Source organism: Triticum urartu, chromosome 3A, assembly GCF_056163025.1.
Source record: "Triticum urartu cultivar PI428250 chromosome 3A, HENAU_Tu73, whole genome shotgun sequence".
NCBI classification, from domain to species: domain Eukaryota; kingdom Viridiplantae; phylum Streptophyta; class Magnoliopsida; order Poales; family Poaceae; genus Triticum; species Triticum urartu.
The window spans coordinates 741,457,520-741,480,061 of NC_141875.1; the positions used below are offsets into that span (position 1 = coordinate 741,457,520).

Genomic DNA, 22,542 nt, shown 5'->3' on the forward strand with positions numbered 1-22,542 from the left:
CTCAAACTAACGAATAGTAGAATTTTTGTTTCATATCTAGTATTAAATCGATGACAGACGTAAAACGTGAAAGTGAACTTCTCTAAATTCGACTTGTAATTTATATGGAAGTGTTGAAAATGGCCGAGTTATAATATTTACTAACTTAAAATTTTCATGAAAAATGGTTTCATAATTCTCGTAACTTATAATGCTTTGTGAACATATTTATGTTTTGAGTATCAAATAGAAAGTAAATAGTGTCTATTGTGCCCATTTATGTCAAATATATCCTTAAATATTTAATTAAAATATGATATTTTTCATCCCATAGTAACTAATTAGCCTTTCGTCTAATTCCTCCTAAGAATGTGTATAGTTCATAACTTTACATATGCTTATATTCCCCTGAGAAAATGTTTAATAATCCTAATGGTTTCAATAAAAAGAAATGGGTAGTTCTAAAAATCCATATTTACTAATAGATAGTCAAGATGAGCTCAAGTTCTCCAGTCTCGATTAGTGCAAGTTGGAGGCAGTACCAGGACTCAACTAAACATTGCCTGTAGTGGGCTACCATTGTCCATGGTGACCTGGGAGTGTGCAACCACCATTGCGGTAGCGACAAGAATTTGATGATGAACAGTATAGGACGAATCGTTCCTTAAGAGGAGGGGTGTGCTACAACCTGGGCCTAGCCCATGTGTGTGCATGCGCGCGCGTGCGTGCTTGTGGGCTTGTGGGCTTGGACCAGCCAATGTGGCATGTAACGTTCGACTACATTTAGACCGAGCGAGCGAGTCAGCACGTATAGAATCACAACATTATCCCCCAACAGTATCCTTCCTCTCGGTTCTTTCCCCTTCCCCAAGCTCTCTATCTTTGGCATAATTCTTCTCATTAAAGTTCCATATTCTGGCGAGGCGCATGGAAGTGTTGCGGGTTCATAGCCACCTTGGAAGCACTAGAGAAGAACCAAGAGGGAAAATAGAATCAAGCTCGGTAATAAAAATCCTACCAATAGTAGTCATAATTGGATTTGACTGGTTGTTGGCCCATGTAAATTGCCTTGGTGACATCCTAATTTCTACCCAAGCATTAAATTTTTCACTTCATCAATGATCAATATTGCCATTACTTTTATCATGTTGGAATCTAACTAAATTGAAATGCCCCCAATCAGAGTGGGTTGTTGAGTTCGGTGAGAAGGCTATGCAATTCAAAGATGAAGTCATCCTTCCCATCATCATAGGGTGATCCATAAACTGCAATGAGTCTAAAGGCAACATCACTATATTTAATTACTAGATTACATGAGATAGATAAATTTTTGTCTTCCCAAGAGACTATATAAAATATATCAACGTCAACACCTACTAGGATCCCACGAGCAGTGCATTTTGCTGGAAGGTGAGCCGATATCAGGTTATGGCCATTGCTAATGGACTTCAGGAAGCTAGTAGCAATCTCTTCTTTCTTAGTTCCCTAGGGGTAATTATGCCTCTAATATTCCAAAACAGGCAATTCATTGGGAAACTGTTCACATGTTTAACAATTTGTCATGATGTTAAAAAATTGTATCGTTAAAAAATGCTCATGAAATTTTAACTAATATTCATCATGTGTTTACGACAATCATCATCGCGAATTAAAATTCATAGTGTATTTAAATATTACGTTTCCATGAATTTAGAACATATTCAAGATGCTTCAAAAAATGCTCATCGTGTATTTTAAAAAATGTCAAGCATGTATTTTACAAATTTTCACTGTGTATTTAGAAAAATCATCATGTATTGAGAAAATGTTCATAGCACATAAAAAATGTTCATGACATATTCAAAAAATATATTCAGCATGTGTAAAAATATATTCCGAATGTACTTAAAAAAATTCAATGTGCATGTAATAAATGTTCAATATGTATTCAAATAAATGAGCACTCTGTATTTCAAAATGTTTAGAACATATCATAAAAAAGCTCAACATAGATACAAAAAATGTTAACATGTTTAAAAGAAGGTGACATGTATTGAAAGCTAGAAAAAATAGCAGAAACCCGTTAAAAACCAATAAATGAACACGTAGCAAAAGGAAAAAAACAATTGAAACCTTCCCAAAACCAATAGGCATTGTACTTAGGAACTTTCAAAACCAACGCTATTAGGACAATCCATTAAATAATATCTTGGACCGCACCATGCACCAGGTGGCTCTTTCTGTGTCAGTTTAACGGATATTGGACTCATTCTCCGTGTATTTGTCGTTCAATAGTACATAGCAATGGGATACGGGCCGGCCCACAAGGGTATTTGTGGAGCGCTCCTCTGTAGCGATTTTTTGTCCTTTGGTTTATCTCTGAAAAACAGGTTGCTGCTACAGATTTTAGAAGTTATTGCGTACTAATATTTTTGAGTAGTGAATTTTAGAAGGTGAATTTTCTAATGTTTGAGAATAAGAGTTGAAAACGTGGACACTTCGTAAATATATTGAATATTTTTTGCAAAGACATTAACATTTTTTGAAACATAGGTTAGCAGTTTTTTTATATCAGTGACCATAAAATAAGGTGAAAATATTTGGATGAATGCAAAAGTTGAAAACATTTAACATTCGTAAAAACTTTAGAACATTTATAAAATTTTGGATAATTTAAAACATGTATTTGAAAAGTAGAAAAAGCAGCTGAAAACCATTAAAAACAATAAATGAATGCATAAAAAAGAAAAAAGAAACGATTGTAACCTTTGGAAAACTATTATGCATTGTACTTTGAAACTTGCATAATCAACGCCATTGGGCCAAACCATCATGTACCGCGCCATGTACCACCGTTATGGAAGACTCCATCAGTTTTTTTGGATACTTCCAGGTGGCTCTTTGTATGTAAGTTTAATGCCTATTTGACGCATTCTCCATCTATTTATCGTTGAACCGTACATAAGAATGGGATATGAGCCGGCCAATGAGGGTGTTCGTAGAGCACTCCTCTGTAGTGATTCTTTTGTCCTTTGGTTTGCCTCTAAAAATATATATTGCTGCCATAGATTTAAAAAGTTATTGCATGATAAAAATAATTTGTTTTACAGAGTGAATTTTAAAAGGTGAATATTTTAAAAGTTTGAGAATAATACTTGAAAACATGGAATTTTTTTAAATATATTGAACATTTGTTTGGACAGATATTAACATTTTTGAAACTTAGGTTAGCATTTTTTATATTAGTGAACATTAAAAAGGTGAATATATTTGAATAAATGCAAAAATTGTAAACATCTAACATTTGCAGAAAATTTTAGAACACTTTTTTGAAGTTGAATTTTCTTAGATATTGTGAAAATTTTAGAACATGATTTTTTTAAAACAATTATGAATATTCTTGAAAAGAAAACAATAAAAAGGGAAAATATAAGAAAAGAAAAAAGAGACTACGTCCAGTAAAAATCGAAAAGAAAGAAAAAAACTCCCGAGCGTCCCTCGGTTTCTTGTCGCTTTGCTAACGCACCTGGCCATTAGTCACCTAACATTAACGTGGATTGATAGTAGACCGTACGTCTGCAACCTGCCGGAGCGTGCCCCTCCGCCGCCCCCACTGCTGCATTGCCCGCACTTCTCTTCCCCGCCCGGTGGCTCGTTGGTGAAGAAGGGGATTAGAACCCATCTGTCCTTTCATTTTTTGTCCTCGGGTTTTTGATTCCCTTGTGACATCTACGTGGTGGCGGTGTTGGTGGCATGTTGGGATACAATCTCTTCAGTCTCTCCCTACCTCGATGACGTCCAATCCAGCGTCGGTGAAGGGCGTCTGAGAGTTTGTGACACCTGATTTGTGGACTCACTAGTAACTTCAAATCTTAACAGTTGATGTGTGGTTCCTTTGTAAGATGGTTAATACTCTTCTTCCTTTCCAACTGTAGTGGGCAACAATTTCTTTCTACGACAACGAATATCTCAAAGACCCATGGACTTTGTTGTCACAATCAAGGTGCTTTAATCAGTTTCTGATCTTGGACAACCTGAGTAGATCAAGTGACATAAAAAACCTCAAAGATGATTCCCTTGGTGGACTATTTATCATGGTTGTCAGGGCAATTACCCGCAGTTAGACCCGACTCTGAGGTTAAGTCATTTCTGGAGTTAAGTCATCTCCAAGGTAGTCAGAATCCCGACTCGACTCCTAGAATCCTATGACTTCACGACCCTACGGAAGCATGTCGATCCAAGTCCCACTATGAATCCGGATCTGGTAGAATCCATGTTGAGTCATGATCCAAATCATAGAATCCTATACAAAACTGTATAATCCCGACTATGCTATCGACTACTTCGATTCTACTAATTTATCTAAACCGTTTGTTGAGTTGTAGCAGAACAGTATGCCATCATCCAAACTCCTTTTCACATGCCTCATGGACCTTTATTTCCCTCCCAAGCACAAACATTCGGCCACCGACACCTTTTATCTTGCTCTTAGAAACCCTAGACAAAATTGAGGATTAGCCTTGTCGATGAATGGAATTGGCGCGAGAAGGAGGATGCATCAAGATCGATCAGAGAAGGAGAGCCAGACCTTCAAGTTCAGCACTTTGGGTCAGCCATACAAGTGATTTGCTATTGACATACTCTAAAAAAACCTCCTAAGTAAATTTTGTGTGTTGAAGATTGAAATGTTCTATATATTTCCCTCTCATATATGTTCCATACATGTAAGATGGATAGTAGGTTAGCCATGAGAAGAAGTGGAATACAACTAGCATTGATGTCTATGTTGTTTGTTCTATATTTAGTGTTAAAACTCTATAGAACCCATATAAATTTCTGGTGTGGATATAAAACATCTTATTTGCCTAAATCTAGTAGGATCCTCGATTCCAAGACTCGATACTATGAGTCGATTATGTTTTAAGGAAAATTGGTTTGGCTCTGAATCCTGACTCTGACTACCTTAGTCATCTCTGGAGTTAAGTCGACTGGCTAGAATGATGACCCAGTTACATTCTTGACTCGGCCTATTACAAGACAAGTTTCATGACTCTGAAGATAAGCCGGCTCATGGATAAGCTGGCTCATGGTAAGCTTGCTCACAAAGCTAAGTAGGCACACGGAGATGAGCCGGCTCATGGATAACCTTGCTCCTGTATAAGCAGGCTCACGGATAAGCTAGCTCATAGAGCTAAGTAGGCTCACGGATAAGGCGGCTCATGGATAAGCAGGTTCATGGATAAGCCGGCTCATAGAGTTAAGCAGCCTCACAGAGCTAAGCGGCCTCACGGAGATAAGCATGCTATGGAGATAAGCCGGCTCACGGAGAAAACCCGACTATGGAGATAGGGCGGCTCAGGGAGATGAGTCGGCTCTGGAGACGAGATCCAGCTTGAGGATTAGTCCCAACCTAGAGAGACAAGTCCTGGTTTCCAGGAATCCAAATATACGATGGAGAACCCTGACTTGGATGACACGGAGGACTTAGAGTAGGACTCCAACTACGAGTATAACTCAGAATCTCTTGTAACCCCAGGGACTCAACTATATAAAGGGAGTCCCTGGGTAATCAAAAGGATAGGGTTTTAGACAAATAAGTCTCGAGACAGATGTTTTGGTAGCTCCCGAGACAGAGGCATTGAAATAGCGCCCTTGTAATCGAGACCATGATGATCAATAGAAATCAAGCAGGATGTAGGTTTTTACCTCCATCTTGAACCTAGGTAAAACTCACGTCTTCTCGTTTCCGATCAACCCCATCCAAGCTACGACCTAGTTGCGATGGCCTCACGACTATGTCCTTTTTTGAGGGCATCTGTTATGACAAAACTAGGATAGTTGGCGCCCACCATAGGCCCTACGCTCAAAGGTGTGGTGTTCTTGGGGGGGGGAGCTCTCCCAGGAACCGAGAAAATTCCCGGTCTGCCAAATAAGGAAAGTCCAGCTCAAATAGTACTCCATCTCAAGGAAAGTCTAGCTCAAAATCTAGCTGAAGGAAAGTCCAGATCAATAAAATTCCTTCTAAAGTTCCATCTCAAAATCCAGCTCAACAAAAGTCCAGCTCAAATTCCTGCCCAAAATCTGCCAAGGAAAGTCCAGCTTACGGAAATTCTAGCTCAAATCCAGATGAAGGAAAGTCCAGCTCAAAATTCAGGTCAAGGAAAGTCCAGCTCAAAATCCAGCTCTAATTCCGGCTCAAAATCCAGCTCAAGGAAATCTAGCTCAAGAAAATCTACTCAGAAAAATCTGGCTCCAGGAAAATCCGCTTGAGACCAAAGTCCGGCATGTGACCAAAATCCTACTTGTCACCAAAGTCCGGCTTGTCACAAAAATCCGGCTTGTCGAAAAAGTCTGGCTTGTCACCAAAATCCAACATGTGATAAAAAATCCATCTTGTGACAAGAAATCTAGCTTGTCACCAAATCCGTCTTGTGGCCAAAATCCGGCTTGTGACCAAAATCTGGCTCTCAGAAAAATTCAGACTTGTATTCCAGCTTGTCCGAGAAAGTTCTGGCTCCGCTGACAAATTCTAGGTTCCGCCGCTGGCTTAAACCTCCCGCTGGGTTATGGACTTGCGACTCCTACAGGGTCATTAGAACCTCAAAGTCTCTAGTCAACAAATCTTCGCTAGCTTATACAGCGTCATTAAACGCCAAGGTTACCAAAGAGGACTAGCTGCCATGATGCACTATTCAAAGATGGGCATCCTGCCTTATCGGCACAAAAGTAAAGGTTGCCAAAAAAAAACAACTTGCCACGATGCACAGTTCAAACATGGGTATCCTGCCTTATTTGCTTATCATATTGTGATCAACTAGTCATCAACCCGTCCACCTGTGCAGACTAGCTATTTTGAATAATTGAATAATTGAATAATTGAATTTTATGTGAGTTCTTTTCATCAACTGAAATTGTAAATGTGTACTTTACTGAATGATTATTGGTAGGAAAATCCAATATTTTTTATCATAAGTAGGGTGAGATGACCATATTTCTTCAATTGGTACATGAGTGGACTATTTGCGGCTGTGATCTTCAATGGTGAGAAATGTATATCTGATATTCCAATTGTTTTCTTGTTGGGCATTTTAGATTTGTGAGCGTATAATCACACACACACACACACATATATATATGGTGGGTCTATTCTAATAACATCCTTTAAGACCTTATTCTAATAACACTTCCTCTTATTCTGATAACACATGTACGCCCACTCGAACAGAACAAAAAACAAATAGCCCACCCCACCCACCTCCACCCACGCGCACCCCACTCCCCACCTTCTCCTCGATCCCCCACCCCACCATCTCCCTGCACCGGCGCCTCCCAACAAGCCACCGCCCCGGCAATGACCCACCCCGGCGCGGCGCCCCCCACCTTCTCCCCACACCGCCGCCTCCCAGCCAGCCACCGTCCCGGCCACAACCTCCCACGGCGCCGCCCCCATGCAGCGCGTAGGTAGCCGACCGTCGTCGCGCCACCCTTCAGCAGGTCGTCGTCCTACCACCTCTCCCCATGCCGGCAGCATGCACCTGCCCGTGAGCACCATCAGCGTCAAAGCACTGCTATCCCCTGCCGCCCCGGTGTCCTCCTTCTAGGCCGCGGCAATCGGATCTAGCCTTCCCTGCCACTGCATCCTCTCGTTGCATCGCAGTGGCCAGATCGAAGTAGCCCCCGCGGATCCGACGTGGATCCACCGTCGCCGTCAGCGGCTGCTTGGGATCTGGGGAGTCCTGCCGCCTCCGATGCAGATTGCCGCCGGATGCCCCTGCCTCCTACTTCGGCGACTCGCTGCTTCAGGGAGCCCCGATGCGCCAACCACCCCGATGCACCAGCCTCCCCTGCTTTCTCCCCACTGACGAACAGGCAACCACGCCATTGATTGAGATTGTTGCAGTTCATTATTTTATTTTTGGAGGAAAATTAGTGCATTGTAGTTTGTTGTTCCAGTCTATGAGATTTGTGTATTTTGTGTTCTTCTGAAGACAAATAAAATTGCAAATGCAGTCCACTGTACTTTTGCTCTTGAGGTTCATTTTACTCTCTCTTTTTGCAGAAAAGATAGGTGATGCAGTCCGCCGGCCTCCTCCCACGGCGAATTTGGGCAACGCACGGGCTCCTACCCCTTTGGGTGTTTTGCAGGTGAATATTGTAATGCCGGCCGGAAGTGCACTGCTGCTGGGTGCCCATGGATCAGGGGCGGCTGCCGTGCAGTACGCTTCAACAAATAGGCATAGCAACCGTTCCACTCTCCTCTTGGGGTAATTCTGGTTGTTGTTGATGCAGTGCAACGGGCCTGTTCATGAAGTACACTGGCTCCGCGGCAAGCAGTGGAGAGGACGCGGGTGTGCAGTTCCCCGTCCCCGTAGTTGTCCACTGAACCTGTAGAAGCCCATCTTGTATGTGAGCATATGGCTAGAAACATTGCGGTGTGGTTTCGGTGGTCGTCCACGTGCACTTTGTTTTGGGGGGTAGTACGTATGTTCTTTGTGGATGTGCACTTCATTCGGGCCGAGCTGCATGAAGCTCAGTTTGCGCGCGTGTGCGGCTCGGCTACCTATTTTGTGCAGTCGACTACATCAATACTTGAAGTGTGTTTGGTCCTCGGATGTGGTTCACTTTTAAGAGTGATGTTATTCACTTGCGCCCAATACGAAAAAATGTGAAAGATTTAGCAAAACAACAAGATATTATTGCGGTTCACTTTGATATATGTCGCGGTTCACTTGCCCTCGTCTATGCGGTCCACTTTCGTTCATAAAAAATGTTAAAAAAAGACAACAAAAACTCTTCTAAGAAAGTTTATGTCCGACAAAAGAAATTATGCAGCTCGCTTGCCCGTCTGATGTAGTGCGGTTTTCATTTTGAAGCAGTGCGGTCGGGCGTATGATGTTGTTCATCTTGTAAGTGTAAAAGAAAAAATGTTACCGAAACGACAAAAAAAGTAATGAGGTTCACTGCTCGATAGTGTTGCGGTTCACTTACGCCCGACATGAAGTGCGGTCCACTTCCTCGTCCTTGAAAAAAAATTACGTTTGAATAAAAGAAAACCATGCATTTCTCTTACCTGTCTGATGCAGTGCGGTTTTTCGTCGGATGCAGTGCGGTTTTCAGTCGGATGAAGTACGCACGTCGATTTGGGGTGTCGCGAAAAACAGAGTGTCCGCATTTTGGTAAATTCAAAATTCCTCTTAAACCGTAAAGAATTAGAGAGAGTGTTCTACATGAAAAAGTTGCGCCTCGTCGATATATTTCCAACGACGTATCATTTGAATCATTCCGGCTAGCGGTTTGTAAAAAATTCACGAAAAACGGCTGCTGCCACTCGTCGTCTGCCACACGATTTTCAAAATTAACTTGAAACCATAAGGAATCTCAAAAACATTTCAACATATAAAAGTTGCGCCTCGTCCATAGCTTTTCAACGGTATATTACACGCCTCGTTTCGACAAACGGTTAAAAAACTGGAGCGAAAACAGTACCAAAAAATTGAAAAAATTTGAAAAACAGAATTTCGCGATTTAGTAAATTTGAAACTGCTCCTAAACCATAATGAATTAGAGAAAACAATAGTTATGAAAAAGATGCGCCTTGATGATATCTATCCAATGGTGTATCATTTGCCTCATTCCGACGAGTGGTTTAGAAAAAATGTGAAACAACGCTCGCTGCCACTTTTTGTAGGCCGCACCGTTCTTGAAACTGCTCTTAAACTATGGGGAATCTCGGAAAATGTTCAACATGGTGAAGTTGCGCCTAATCCGTAGCTTTCCAACGGTATATTACACGCCTCGTTCCGATAAACGGTTAAAAAATTAGAGCGAAAACAGTACCAGAAAAACACTACGCGCAGTTTTTTCCGACACGAAGTTCACTAGTCTCTGTAATGCAGTGCTCTTGCTAAAGAAAGTGCAGTGCCCTCGCGTTGAGCATGTAGTGCGGAAGTGTTATCAGAATAACTATTCTGATAATATTATCAGAATAGACGGGCATATATATATATACATATATATATATATATATATATATATATATATATATATATATAGTGTCGTGCTATTCGTCACCATGGGTGAGGAATAGTTATTCTTCACCCCTCTCTATTTTACCATCAATGCACCGTAATTTTACATTCCGTAAGTTTTGTCTTATTTCCGACGCAAAAAGAGACCGTGAGAAAATATATAATCACCGTAAAAAATATTTTATGTTATGTAAAATTACAAACGTAAAAACATAGTCTAAAATACACATAAACTACAAATTCTCTTGTCTTGTGACCTATATTTTTTATGTTCTTATGTCAAAATTTATGTAGTGAATCAGTAGAAATGTGACTATTTAAATTTCAAACGTAATTTAATTATGAAATGATAGTAAGATTATCTCGGGTGAAGAATAACTTATTCTGCACCCTGGGTGATGAATAGTAACACTATATATATAGGGCTGGTAACAGAATATTATTCTGTTACCCTCGCCCCCTATAAGGCGCGACGCATCCACGACCGACCCAGCCCCAATCCGACTCGCTTCCTACCGCCGGAGGCGGCCGTCGCGGGCGAGCGAGCGACGGCGGCAGCCGGAGCGAGGGTGCCCGCGGTGCCGTGATTGGCCGGCGACGGATCCGCCGCCGCCTCCTCGTTCCTTCTGTCGCCGGATCCATCGTCGGGGTTGTCATCCCCGCCTCCTGCCTCCCTCCGTCGTTGGATCCATCGTCGGGGTCGTGATCCCCGCCTCCTGTCTCGCTCCGCCGCAGGGTCCATCGACAGGGCCGTGATCCCCGCCTCCTACCTCCCTCCATCGCCAGATCGATCGTCGGAGCCGTCATCCCCGCCTCCTGCCTCCCTCCGTCACCGGATCCATCATCGGAGCCGTCATCCCCGCCTCCTGCCTCCCTCCGTCGCCGGGTCTCCTTCTCCGAGGCAGTTATCCCCGCAAGGTGCTTCCTCTACGAACCTCTTCGCCAGACGTCCACCACAAGCAGGTGCTGCGTCAATGGTGCCGCCTCGCAAGAACATGCCAGTAAGACGCCCACGAGAGGTAGAAGAAGAAGATAGTACACTGGAGGTAATGTATGCTCCCCACGTTTGTGTCACTCCATCAGTTCGTCAGTCCTGCTATGAAGAAGAACCCGATGGTACATTGCAAATGTTAGCATCAGTTCATTGAAAACCCTGCCACTTGATGCACGATTAGGATGTCGATGTTACTGTCAGTGCATCTAATATGCTATCTTCAGTTCAAGTTAAAAAAATAACACATATGCGTCAGTCCAGGTATAGTGACAAGGTTCAGCTACCGCTGAGAGTTGTATGTTGTTATTCCTAAGAGTACAAGTCATGTAATTGCGTCAGTTCGAACGAGTAACAAAACTGTTACCAAAAAAAATTGCTACACAATAAGTTCAGTGATACATAAGCTAGCAGTACTTGTAATGTATATGCATTGATGCACGATTAGGATGTCGAGGTTACTGTCAATGCATCTAATATGCTATCTTCAGTTCAAGTTAAAAAAATAGCACATATGCATCAGTCCAGGTAGATAGTGACGAGAGAGTGCCACAGTTACACAGTAAGTTCAATGATACATAAACTAGGAGTACTTCTAGTGTAGTTGCATAAGTTACAGAAGAACAAAGGAGAAGTCATGCATGAGTTCAATGTACAGTTTACAAAACAGTGCTAAAAAACAGTACATCAGTACATCCGTGTTTGAACATGAACGTTCATCAGTTCGACTGAAAACAAAACCAGATTAATCCCAAAAACTTTTGAATGTTGTTTGCAGAAGCATGCAAGGGGGCGCATGCAGCAAGCATTTCATGAGCAAAACAGATATGGGGCACCACCTGGTTGGGTAACACCAGAAATACCGCCTGGATATTTCAACAGTACAGGCAGATTTGAAGATACACCGCAATCATCAGAAGCACGGACAGGTCCTTCTATACAGCAAACAGCAATGTCTGGGAATACAAGCTCTGCCGCTACTGGGTTGCAACTAGGCCAACAGTATCACCAACAAAAAATGTTTTCCTTCCCCAACGCATGCAAAGAGCCAAGGACAAGAAGGCTTCCACCAATCGCTCCGTCAACATCAATCATCCGTGCTGCAAAAGCAGTTGCGACGGGAAGACCAGGGCAAAATGACAGAAATTTTGGCCACTCTAGCAGGTTCAAAAGTACAAGATATGAGCCATATAGACAGGAGCAACATCACAATGAATCTGAGGAGAGACGTCCGTACAACGAGAGACGGAGATCTTCGTCATCGTTGCTCCCTCCAAGAGATGCATTGCTGCATGTGCCAAGGGTGACACCACCGGCGCCCATAAACCAGGGAGAACAACAGACACCAGAGGCAGCGCAAAGCTATACACATGTAAGTATCCATATAGAAAAAAATACAAGCACAGTCCATACCATGGTGCTGTGACCACCCCATCTAACATTTTTGTTTTGTCACTATTGTGTGCAGCCACCTGACATTGAAGCTTATGTTCTGCCAAGGCTAGAGATGAGGTTTGAAACTTTCAAAGAAACTAAGAACTTCTACAACGTATATGCGAAGCACGCTGGTTTTGCTGTCAGGGAAGGCCCCAAGTTTAAGACCAGAGCCTACCTTTATTGCACGTGCCATGGAGTTTATGAATCAAAGGTGTCTGAAGCAAATAGACAACGTAACAAGACGACAGCCAGAATTAACTGCGGGGCTAAAATGAGGCTGAAGAAGGAAAAGGATGGAACATTTATCGTAAAAGAGATAGTCTGGGAACACAACCACAGGCTACAGCTCACCGCAGAAATGCTTGTCTTCTTGCACTCCCACAAAAACTTTGACAAAACAATCTTGGAGTACGTCAAGTACCTGCAGTTCAAAGGCATTGAACACGCGCAAATCATGAGCATTCTGGGCGGTGATGACCCTGGTAGCTACTTCCTCGAAATGAATGCCAAAGACCTGATTAACCTGTAAGTACAAACTTGTTCTCCTCCCATAAACCACCTACGTCTTTTTTCCTCTGTCAGTACAAACATATCAAGCAACGCATGACCTGACGCCAGTTCAACATGCATTTTTCAATGAACTTTTTATATGCAGGAAAGCAAAGAATTCAAGGATTGATGATGTGGATGATGTCCTAAAGACTGTCAACTTCTTTAGGGAGATGAAAGCTATAAACAGGGAATTCTTCTGTGACATGCAACTCGATGAGTCCGACAGAGTTAAGAACATATTCTGGGCGAACGCAAGCTGCCGAGGAGCGTATCAGGACTTCGGGGACTGCGTAACGTTTGACACAACATACAAGACCAACAAGTATGATATGCCACTTGGGGTGTTTGTCGGAACTAACAACCACTTACAGACTACATTCTTTGGTTTTGCCCTGATAAGAGATGAGGATGCAGATTCATTCAAGTGGCTGTTCAGGACATTTTTAAGGTGCATGAGAAGGAAGGCCCCTACATGCATTCTCACAGGTACACCCGCTAAAACCACCCCCAACCACCACCCCCCTACCAAAAAAGAAAAGGAAAATAACACAGTAAAAATGTTGTGTCAGTTGTATTGGTATATATGCACAACCATCTGCTGACCACTCCGAGTCTATTTTCTCATTACCAGACCAGTGCCAGGCAATGGCTTTGGCGATCGCAGATGTTTTCAAGAACACAGTACATAAGCTATCCCGCTGGCACATTATGAAGAAGTACAGGGAACACCTTCCGTACTTGTATTTCCTGCACGAGGACCTTAAGGATGAATTCACATCAATTCTCAACTGGCCCCTCACGCCAACTGAGTTTGAGGATGCCTGGAAAAGACTCATGGATAAGTACGACCTCCACGATGATGCCACAATGGTGGGCATGTGGAACGAGCGTGAGAAATGGATATCAGCCTACTTCAAAGAAATTTTCTGCGCCAAAATGACATCCACACAGCGAAGTGAGAGCATGAACTATGTGCTCAAGAAGAACTACGTAAATGAGAGACATAACCTACACCGGTTTGTCAGCCAGGTAAATTCCTACGTCAAAACCAGGAGGCAGACAGAGAACCAGGAGACAATGGGTAACCGGGTATAGCTCTATCACTTGTCGTAAGACAAAAAATTACATGCTTACTAAAGTAAAAACTTTATTAGAAGTTTTTCCTGCGAGAAAACTAACAATTTGGTCATCATTCTTGCATCTGCAGAAGGAACAAAACACGCTGACCTTCTATGGGTTTGACACCCAGATGGCAAAGCTGTACACGCGAGCTGTGTACAGCGAGATCAGAGATAGGCTAAAACTAAGCACTCTCTTCACGGCGACAGAGACGGAAGAGCCCACAAAGTACCTAGTGCGCTACAACCACCCGCAAAAACTGTCTGTGTGGGCTCAGCACGTGTTCCAGGTGGTTGCAGACCCCGTGGGAGAAACATATGAGTGCGAGTGCAGGCTATGGGACCACACAGGTGAGGACTACAAAAAAGATGTTACATACTGTACTACTTTTTTTGCAAAGTTTTTGTTCGAATGAAATGACAAAAAACATGCACCTCTTCCAAAAACAAATACAGGTCTTTTCTGCGTGCATGTCCTGTGCATGATGCAGACAATTAAGGCTGAAAGCGTTCCAGAGAAATACATACTCAGGAGATACACCAAACGCCCGAACATCCAGCCAACATTTGACAGAAATGACTTGAGTACAATAGCGTCAAACAAGGCATCCCAATACTGCATTGAAAGCTCACTACTGACGCTGAACATGAGGGTGCACAGAAAAAGCTTGAGAAGCCAAGAGCAAATGGCAAGGACGCGGGTCGTCATGGACAAACTTGAATAAGAACTCGAGCCATGCATTCTGCTGAAAATGGAGGTGTCGCGGACAATGAAGCCATTGAGCAGGATATTGCTACAATGTTGTCCGAGATGAACCATATGGGAGCTAGTGACCCGTTTGAGGACGAGGAAGAGGAGCAGCAGCAACCGGAGCTTGCCCGTGTGCACACTCAAGAGCACCGACAAACTCACATGCGAGATCATGAGCTTGATGGTGCTGTAGGCGAACGACATGACAATAGCACATCCTACCAGCAGCAGCAGGAAAGGGTGATTAAACCCCCAATATTCTCAAACACAAAGGGGAGGAAGAGCAAGACGCAAGCAGCAGCCAAAAAGCCACCACGCCCCATCAAGCGCATGGAATTTGGCCCGGACGGCAAACCCCTCGGGGTAAGGGCATGCGGATTCTGCAACGTCGTGAGCAACCATAACTACCGCACATGCCCACTCCGCACAGATGCCACTGTCAACAAGAACAAGCAGATTGGAGCCACCCAGCTTTCAACCAATGGAGACAACACACGTAACAGCTACACTTGCCGCAAGTGTGGCGGAACTGACAGACATAATGCCAGCACGTGCAAAGTGGGCAAGGAGGTCAGTGGAGCTGAACATAAACAGGGCAAGGTACAGAGTTCCAAGCAATCAAATGAAGACGATGAAGAAGAAGAGTTTGATGAGAATGACGGCCAATCAGACGAAGACAATGAAGATGACAGTGTCGGGGGCGAGGAAACTGAAACTGATGATGAAGCTGCCAAGGCTCAACCTGGAAAGAGCGCCGGCAAGGCACAACATTCGGGGACAGTTAGGAGAAGCTCAAGACTGAACAATACATAGTGGTTATCCTGCTGCGTCAACTAAAAAATAACCTTGTAGTCTCAGTTGAATCAGCACACAATGAGGAAGCATTTCACAAAACACTGTCGTTTACCAAAACTTATTAGCTTTATCGTCAATTTCTCGATCAGAACTAAAGTTATTTTTTAGTTTCTGATTTGTGCCCGCTGGAGCAGTTGTAAACCATTTGATAATCATTTTGAATGCAGTCACAAAATACGTTTGAAAAAACTTATCTGGATATATCCGACGCAAAAGGCTACTGTGAACCAGTAACTCAGGAAAAAAATATGTCAAGGAAAATTTTAAACTCTTGTAGCATATCAGTACTGATAACTCTCAGTCATCAGTACAAGGCAGAGTACACATCAGTACTGATATAATTTCTGATTTGTGCCCGCTGAAGCAGTGACATTATTATTTAAACCATTTGATAATCCTTTTGAATGCAGTCAAAAATAAAATTGAAAAAACTTATCTTGATATATCTGACGCAAAACGCTACTGTCAACCAGTAACTCAGCAAAAAAAATGTCAAGGAAAAATTTAAACTCTTGTATTACATCAGTACTGATAACTCTCAGTCGGCAGTACAAAAGGCATAGTAATAACAAACACACCAGTGAACAAGTGAACAAAAATCGTTTTGAAAAAACAAAGCTATGCCTGCTCCTACCAGTCCCAATTCAGAAAGACCATCAGTACATAAAAATAATTACCTCAAGCAAAATGCGAATATAATACATCCTGTACTGGTGAAAATCTAATTTATCTGTAAAAATACTCACAGGTTATCTTGATATAAACAATCTTTAAAAAATACGAAAATTGTTTTAAAAAAACATTAGCACCACATATAGTATCGCTGGTATTTGGTACGTTCAATTACACTTCAATCACCAGTCCGAGTATGACAGTAGAGGAGTTCAGACCTCCACCAACACCGACGCTGACACGTGCAAGTGGGATAAGCGGCTGATAAGTACAGCTTGACTATACGAATCGGTGCCACAGTAAAATGCCATCATCACCACCGCAGAGACGTGCAAGTGGGGTTTTGCAGGTCATAAGTACAGCTTGACAAGACTAGTCAGTTCAACAGTAAAAACCATTTAACTTGGACGGTTAGTTCTTCCATGCCACCACCCACGCCACCCACTGGGCGGTTGCCACGACTAAGTGCAAACGGCGACCCCCACGACCACTACACACACGCCCTCGACGAACCGCCTCCCACACAGCACCGTCGGCGCACTGAAAAAATACCCCATTGTCTTCCATCTCTCCCTCGTTCCCACAAACCACCATTGCCGATTCCATTTCCACTGCACACAAACCTCCAGCGTCTCTCTCCAAAGCCCATAGTCGCCGGAGGAAGGCCATGGCGGAGGAACCGTCCTCCAAGCGTCATCATGCCGAGACGTCGGACAAGAGGAGCAACCTTGTCGACATTAACGTCCCCGGCGAGAAGCGCGACTACACCAGAACGCTCAAAGGGGTTGAGCTCCACGGCAAGGAGACGCTGGAGATCGTCTGCACCAGCGAACCAGACAAGGCCGACGAGGTGATCTCCAGGCTCTGGAGGAAGCTTGGCGGCAGGATTCGTAGGATCATCGGCGTTGGTGTGCACTACACCAACGAAGATGAACCTCCTGGGATGGCGACAGTCCTGCAGTTGTGCGTCGACGAACTCTGCTTGGTGGACCACATCGCAGCGGCCACAAAATGGTGAGCAATCCTACTCATTTGCCCTACATATGGTTTATCTATTTTATTAGTACTGTATCCTGAAAATTTAATCACACTTGTTTCCCAACTAGATGTACTAGTGTGGTTTGTGAAAAGTGGATGCACTACTGCATTTTCTCAAGTAGATATACTATAAATGTATTTTTGAACCTGATACACTGGATTACTATTTGGAAAATCTTGCTGAAGATTAAATTCTAAAGTTGATCGACTAGTGTAGTTTCTGGAGTTGATACAATAGAGTAGTCTATGTACTCGATGTATTAAAAAAAAAATTTCCGAACTTGATGTAGTGAAGTATTTTCTGAATTTGATGTAATGTTATTTTCGTAAGAAAATAAACTAAGGACTTGGTGAAGCACTGGTTCTGTGTTATCCTATTTCAACAAAAGTAGACTAATTAGTGCCAATGCGGAACATACAACATTGACTGAAACTATGTATAATCCAAGAAGAAGAATAACATGATGTACTTAATTTAATTTCAGAACTTTCTTTACTAGTTTTTGAAGTACATTCATCCATTGTTTATCCTACATAAACAACTACTTCATGGATTCATCACTTGTAAAACAAAACAAAAATGGATAATTCAAACATCAAAGTAATGCTAATATTCAAAATGTCTCTGCCCTTGCAGGCCCAAGCGCCTGACCGACATGCTGCAGCATGACAAGTTGTTCACATTTGCCGGTTTCAGCATTGAAAGCGATAAAGAGAAGCTGAAGTTGTCTGGTATGGAGATCAACCCCAACAAGTTCATCGACATTCAGCGCAAGTGGAGAGTTCCATACACCGGAAAAGAGTACAACTCCTTGACTGATGTTGCAGCCAGCGTCATCCACCCATTCTACAAAGGCATGAAGAACAAGATCAACACGCAGGAAGACTACAAACTGTGGGGGACAAGTGAGCTCCAGACAACCTCATCGAGTACGCAGGAGTAGATGCGTACGCCGCGTATAAGTCATGGTTCATGATCGACTACATCACAGATGGTTCGGAATTTGCGAAAGAGCGGGAGGCTAACAACTTCTACGACCACCCCTATTGCCCCTTTATGGGATGAAGGTACATCAGAGCCTGCCTTCGTTTTACTTCCGCTTGTGCTTGCCTTTTATCTTGTTGTTTCAAATTAGTAGTTTGCTCTTGTTGGGTTGAACCAGTATGATTATGTCGTGCTTGTCATGTTTGAACAAGTTTAGTTATGTCATCAAGTACAATGTTTTGCTTATCTCATTATATAAGTTTGGTTTGGTAGCTTCGTATGTTGTCAATCCATCATTTCAAAATTGAAATAGTAGCTTCTGAATGGAACGTTGTCGTTGCTCTAAAGTACTAGTTACGATGCAACTAATCACACAACGTTGTTCCATGTCAGTACAACTCAGTACACTTGATCGGACATTACATACTTACTACAATAAAAAGTACAAAGAAGCATCAGTCCGTAAGCGCTACTATGAATGCACTATCAGTACAACTCAGTCTACACGCAAGTACCATAGTTCTGAAAATGACACCAGAAGACACTTGAGAATAATCACAAAAACAAACACAAAAAAGAAGGCAAAAAACTCAAATGAAAAAGATTACACTCACACAAAACTGACAAGAACTAGAACAAAAAGTATGAGTCCAAGTTACTGAAGGAGTCAAGTACTAGATTCAAACAAAACAAAATAATTGACCGCCCAAGGTCAGGAGCAGGCCCTGACAATGCTAGATACTTGAACTCGAGCCCGTGGGCGAATCCCTAGTAATCCGCACAATGCAGGACCCGTCGACCAGGGCCCATAGGTCAAGAGAGAGAGCGAGCGCGTGTATAAGGACTCAGGTAAGTGTTCAGAGGAGTTCGACTGGTGAGCGTCGGCTGCGCTTATAAACAGGTTCGGAGCCCCCTCGACTAGCGAGGTGGGACTAAACCCAGAGCGCACGCGCACGACGCACTGCGCAGGCACGCGGACGAGCTATCTGGGCCAGAAAACGGCCCAATAGCCTCTACATCGTCAACAAAACTCCCCACCAAATAAGCCCAGCTATACAAACCAGAGGGCGGGACAAAGAAATATAAACCACAAGAAAAATGTTTGTCAATTAACCTCTACAAGAAAAAAGGAAAAAAATATGATACAAAAACAATGAACCTCTAAAAAGAACAAAACTTAATAGCCTTTCTGTTAAATGTACATAATTTAAAAAACAGAATTAAATATTACTTTCAAGTTCAACTACTAAAACTAAAAAAGTTCAAAACATATAATGTTTGTCAATTATGCTAAAATTCTTATTTATATAAAAACTGACAAGTTCAACTACTAAAACTAAAAAAGTTCAAAACATATAATGTTTGTCAATTATGCTAAAAATCTTATTTATATAAAAACTGACAAGTTCAACTACTAAAAATCTAAAAGTTCAAACATATAATGTTTGTCAATTATGCTAAATTTCTTATTTATATAAAAAATGACAAGTTCAACTACTAAAATTCAAAAAGTTCAAATAGAATTTATTTGTCAATTCTGCTAAATTTATTATTTATATTTAATCTGTCCACACCACAACAAACGATCTTCCTATAAAATAATCTCAAACCCCCACCCCCAACCTAAGTTATAAAAAAAATCAGTTCAGACATACATACAACATCAGTACTAAAACAGCAGGATCAGTCAGGCCACTCGCACCACTGTGACATCAAATTTCAAACCCATGCGCTGTTTTAAATTACAATTCAGTTCACACAGTACTAAAACATAAGTGCAGTAAAAATGAGAATACAAAAACTATAAAGGCCTAACTTAGGTTTGTACAGATGAAAATAAAATAAGTACAAGTTTTGAGCAACAACTCCTAGGGCACTGAAAAAAATGTTTTGACATACACTAGTGTATAAAGGCTGCAATAGAAAAACTATACTTAAACATCCACACGGAAAAACATCACAGATCCATACGTCACCTAAACAGTGCAAAATGCCATCATCACAACCACAGAGACGTGCAAGTGGGATTTAGCAGATCGTAAGTACAGCTTGACAAGACTAATCAGTGCACCAGTAAAAAACATTTGTCTTGGACGGTTAGTTCTTCCAGGCCACCACCCGCGCCACCCACTGGGCGGTTGCCACGACGCACTTCAAACGGCGACCCCCACGACCACTACACACACGCCCCCGATGAACCGCCTCCCACACACCACCGTCGGCGCACTGCAAAAAACCCCATTGTCTTCCATCTCTCCCTCGTTCCCACATAGCACCATTGCCGCTTCCATTTCCACTGCACACAAACCTCCAACGGCTCTTTCCAAAGCCCACAGTCGCCGGAGGAAGGCCATGGCGGAGGAACCGTCCGCCAAGCGTCATAATGCCGAGACGTCGGACAAGAGGAGCAACCTCGTCGACATTAACGTCCACGGCGAGAAGCGCGAGTACACCAGAACGCTCAAAGGGGTTGAGCTCCACGACAAGGAGACGCTGGAGATAGTCTGCACCAGCGAACCAGACAAGGCCGACGAGATGATGAGCAGGCTCAGGATGAAGGGCGGCGGCTTGTATCCGAGCTTCATCGGAGTTGATGTGGAGTACACCGACGAGGAAAAACCTCCACAGATGGCGGCAATCCCGCAGTTGTGCGTCGAGGAACTCTGCTTGATGTACCACATCGCAGCAGCCACAAAATGGTAACCCATACTACTGTTCATTTATCTGTTGTACCAGTACTAGTCACTAAAAACTTAATTAAAAATTGTTTCCCAACTAGATGAACTACTATAGTCTATGAAGTGGATACACGATCACATGTTTATCAAGTTAAATGCATTTCTGAAACTGTGAAGTGGATTGTTTCACCAGATTAGCATCTGAAAAAAAGTTCATAGCATTCTGAACTTTATGCACCAAATTAATTTCTGAACTTGATGAACTAGCATAGATTCTGATCTTGATGCACTAGTATAGTTTATAGAATTGATGTATTAAAAGATCTTTGGTGAAGTGGTATAGGTCCATATCTTGATGCACATGTTTCTCAAACTAATTTTTGAACTTGATATAGAATTAATGCACAAAGTGTATCAAGCACTGGTATAGGTATTTTATTCAACAAAAAAGAAAACTAAACTTGAATCAAGCAGCGCATCTATCATTGACTCTGGTAAAATGATTCTCTAATTTGGTGAAGCATTTGGTAAAGCAAGGAAGATAGCAAAAAAGAAAAAATAACACGGTGTAGTTGAATTTAATTTCAGGACTTTGTGTACTAGTTTCTGAACTACATTCATGCATGACTCATAATATATAAGCATCTACCTCATGGATTATCACTTGTAAAACAAAAAAAGCAGAAGAATTAAATCCTCAAAAAGAAGACTAATCTATAAATGTGTGTCTCCCCCCTTGCAGGACCAAGCGCCTCAAAGACTTCATGCGGGAGGAGAAATTGTACACATTTGTTGGTTTCAGCATTGGAGGTGACAAGCGGATGTTGCAGGAGTCTGGTTTGGAAATCAACCCCAACAACTTCATCGACATGCATCGCAAGTGGAAAGATCCAAAGACCAGAAAATACTACGACTCCTTGGCCAATGTTGCAGGCGGCGTCATCCACCCATTCTACGAAGGCATGAAGAAGAAGATGAACAGGGCAGACCACAAACTGTGGGGGAACAGCCCGCTGCCAGACAACCTCATCACGTACGCAGGAATAGATGCGTACGCAACGTACAAGTCATGGAAGACAATCGACAACATCGTGACAGGTTGGGATATTTCAAAAGAGCAGGAGGCTGACCCCTACTACCACTGCAACTTCGTGGATGAAGATGCATGAAAGTCTGCATTTGTTATGTTGAACCAGCTACCTTATGCTGTGTGTGTCCTTAGTATTGTTGTTTCAGATTTGTAGTTTGCTTTCGTTATGTTGAACTAGCTACCTTATGCTATGTGTGTCAGGGTTTGAACAAGTTTGCCTATGTCTATCAAGTACATCGTTTGCTTATGTCGTCCAACAAGTTTGCTAGCTTCCTATTTTGTTCATCCATCATTTGAAGTTGAAGTAGGTTGAAGTTGAAACTTGATGGCTGTCATGCAGCACTAGTCATGGAGAAAAAAAATAACACATGAATATTTTCGCAAAAACA

The 22,542-nt window shown here is 42.5% G+C and overlaps 3 protein-coding genes across 3 annotated transcripts; all 3 read left to right on the top strand.

Annotated features, from left to right (window-relative positions):
* Positions 1–12,455: 12,455 nt before the first annotated feature.
* LOC147982542 (protein FAR1-RELATED SEQUENCE 5-like) lies at positions 12,456–14,809 on the top strand. The gene is made up of 5 exons (XM_087516333.1): positions 12,456–12,939; positions 13,070–13,452; positions 13,598–14,055; positions 14,174–14,435; positions 14,541–14,809. Exons 1-5 carry the CDS (start codon positions 12,485–12,487, stop codon positions 14,807–14,809), a joined length of 1,827 nt encoding a protein of 608 aa, XP_087372459.1. The 5' UTR covers positions 12,456–12,484.
* A 2,220-nt stretch (positions 14,810–17,029) lies between these two features.
* On the top strand, positions 17,030–18,344 carry LOC147982543 (uncharacterized). The gene is made up of 2 exons (XM_087516334.1): positions 17,030–17,376; positions 18,038–18,344. Exons 1-2 carry the CDS (start codon positions 17,030–17,032, stop codon positions 18,342–18,344), a joined length of 654 nt encoding a protein of 217 aa, XP_087372460.1.
* Positions 18,345–20,737: 2,393 nt separating this feature from the next.
* LOC147982544 (uncharacterized) lies at positions 20,738–22,232 on the top strand. The gene is made up of 2 exons (XM_087516335.1): positions 20,738–21,084; positions 21,806–22,232. The coding sequence occupies exons 1-2, from the start codon at positions 20,738–20,740 to the stop codon at positions 22,230–22,232; spliced, it is 774 nt and encodes a 257-aa protein (XP_087372461.1).
* Positions 22,233–22,542: the final 310 nt, after the last annotated feature.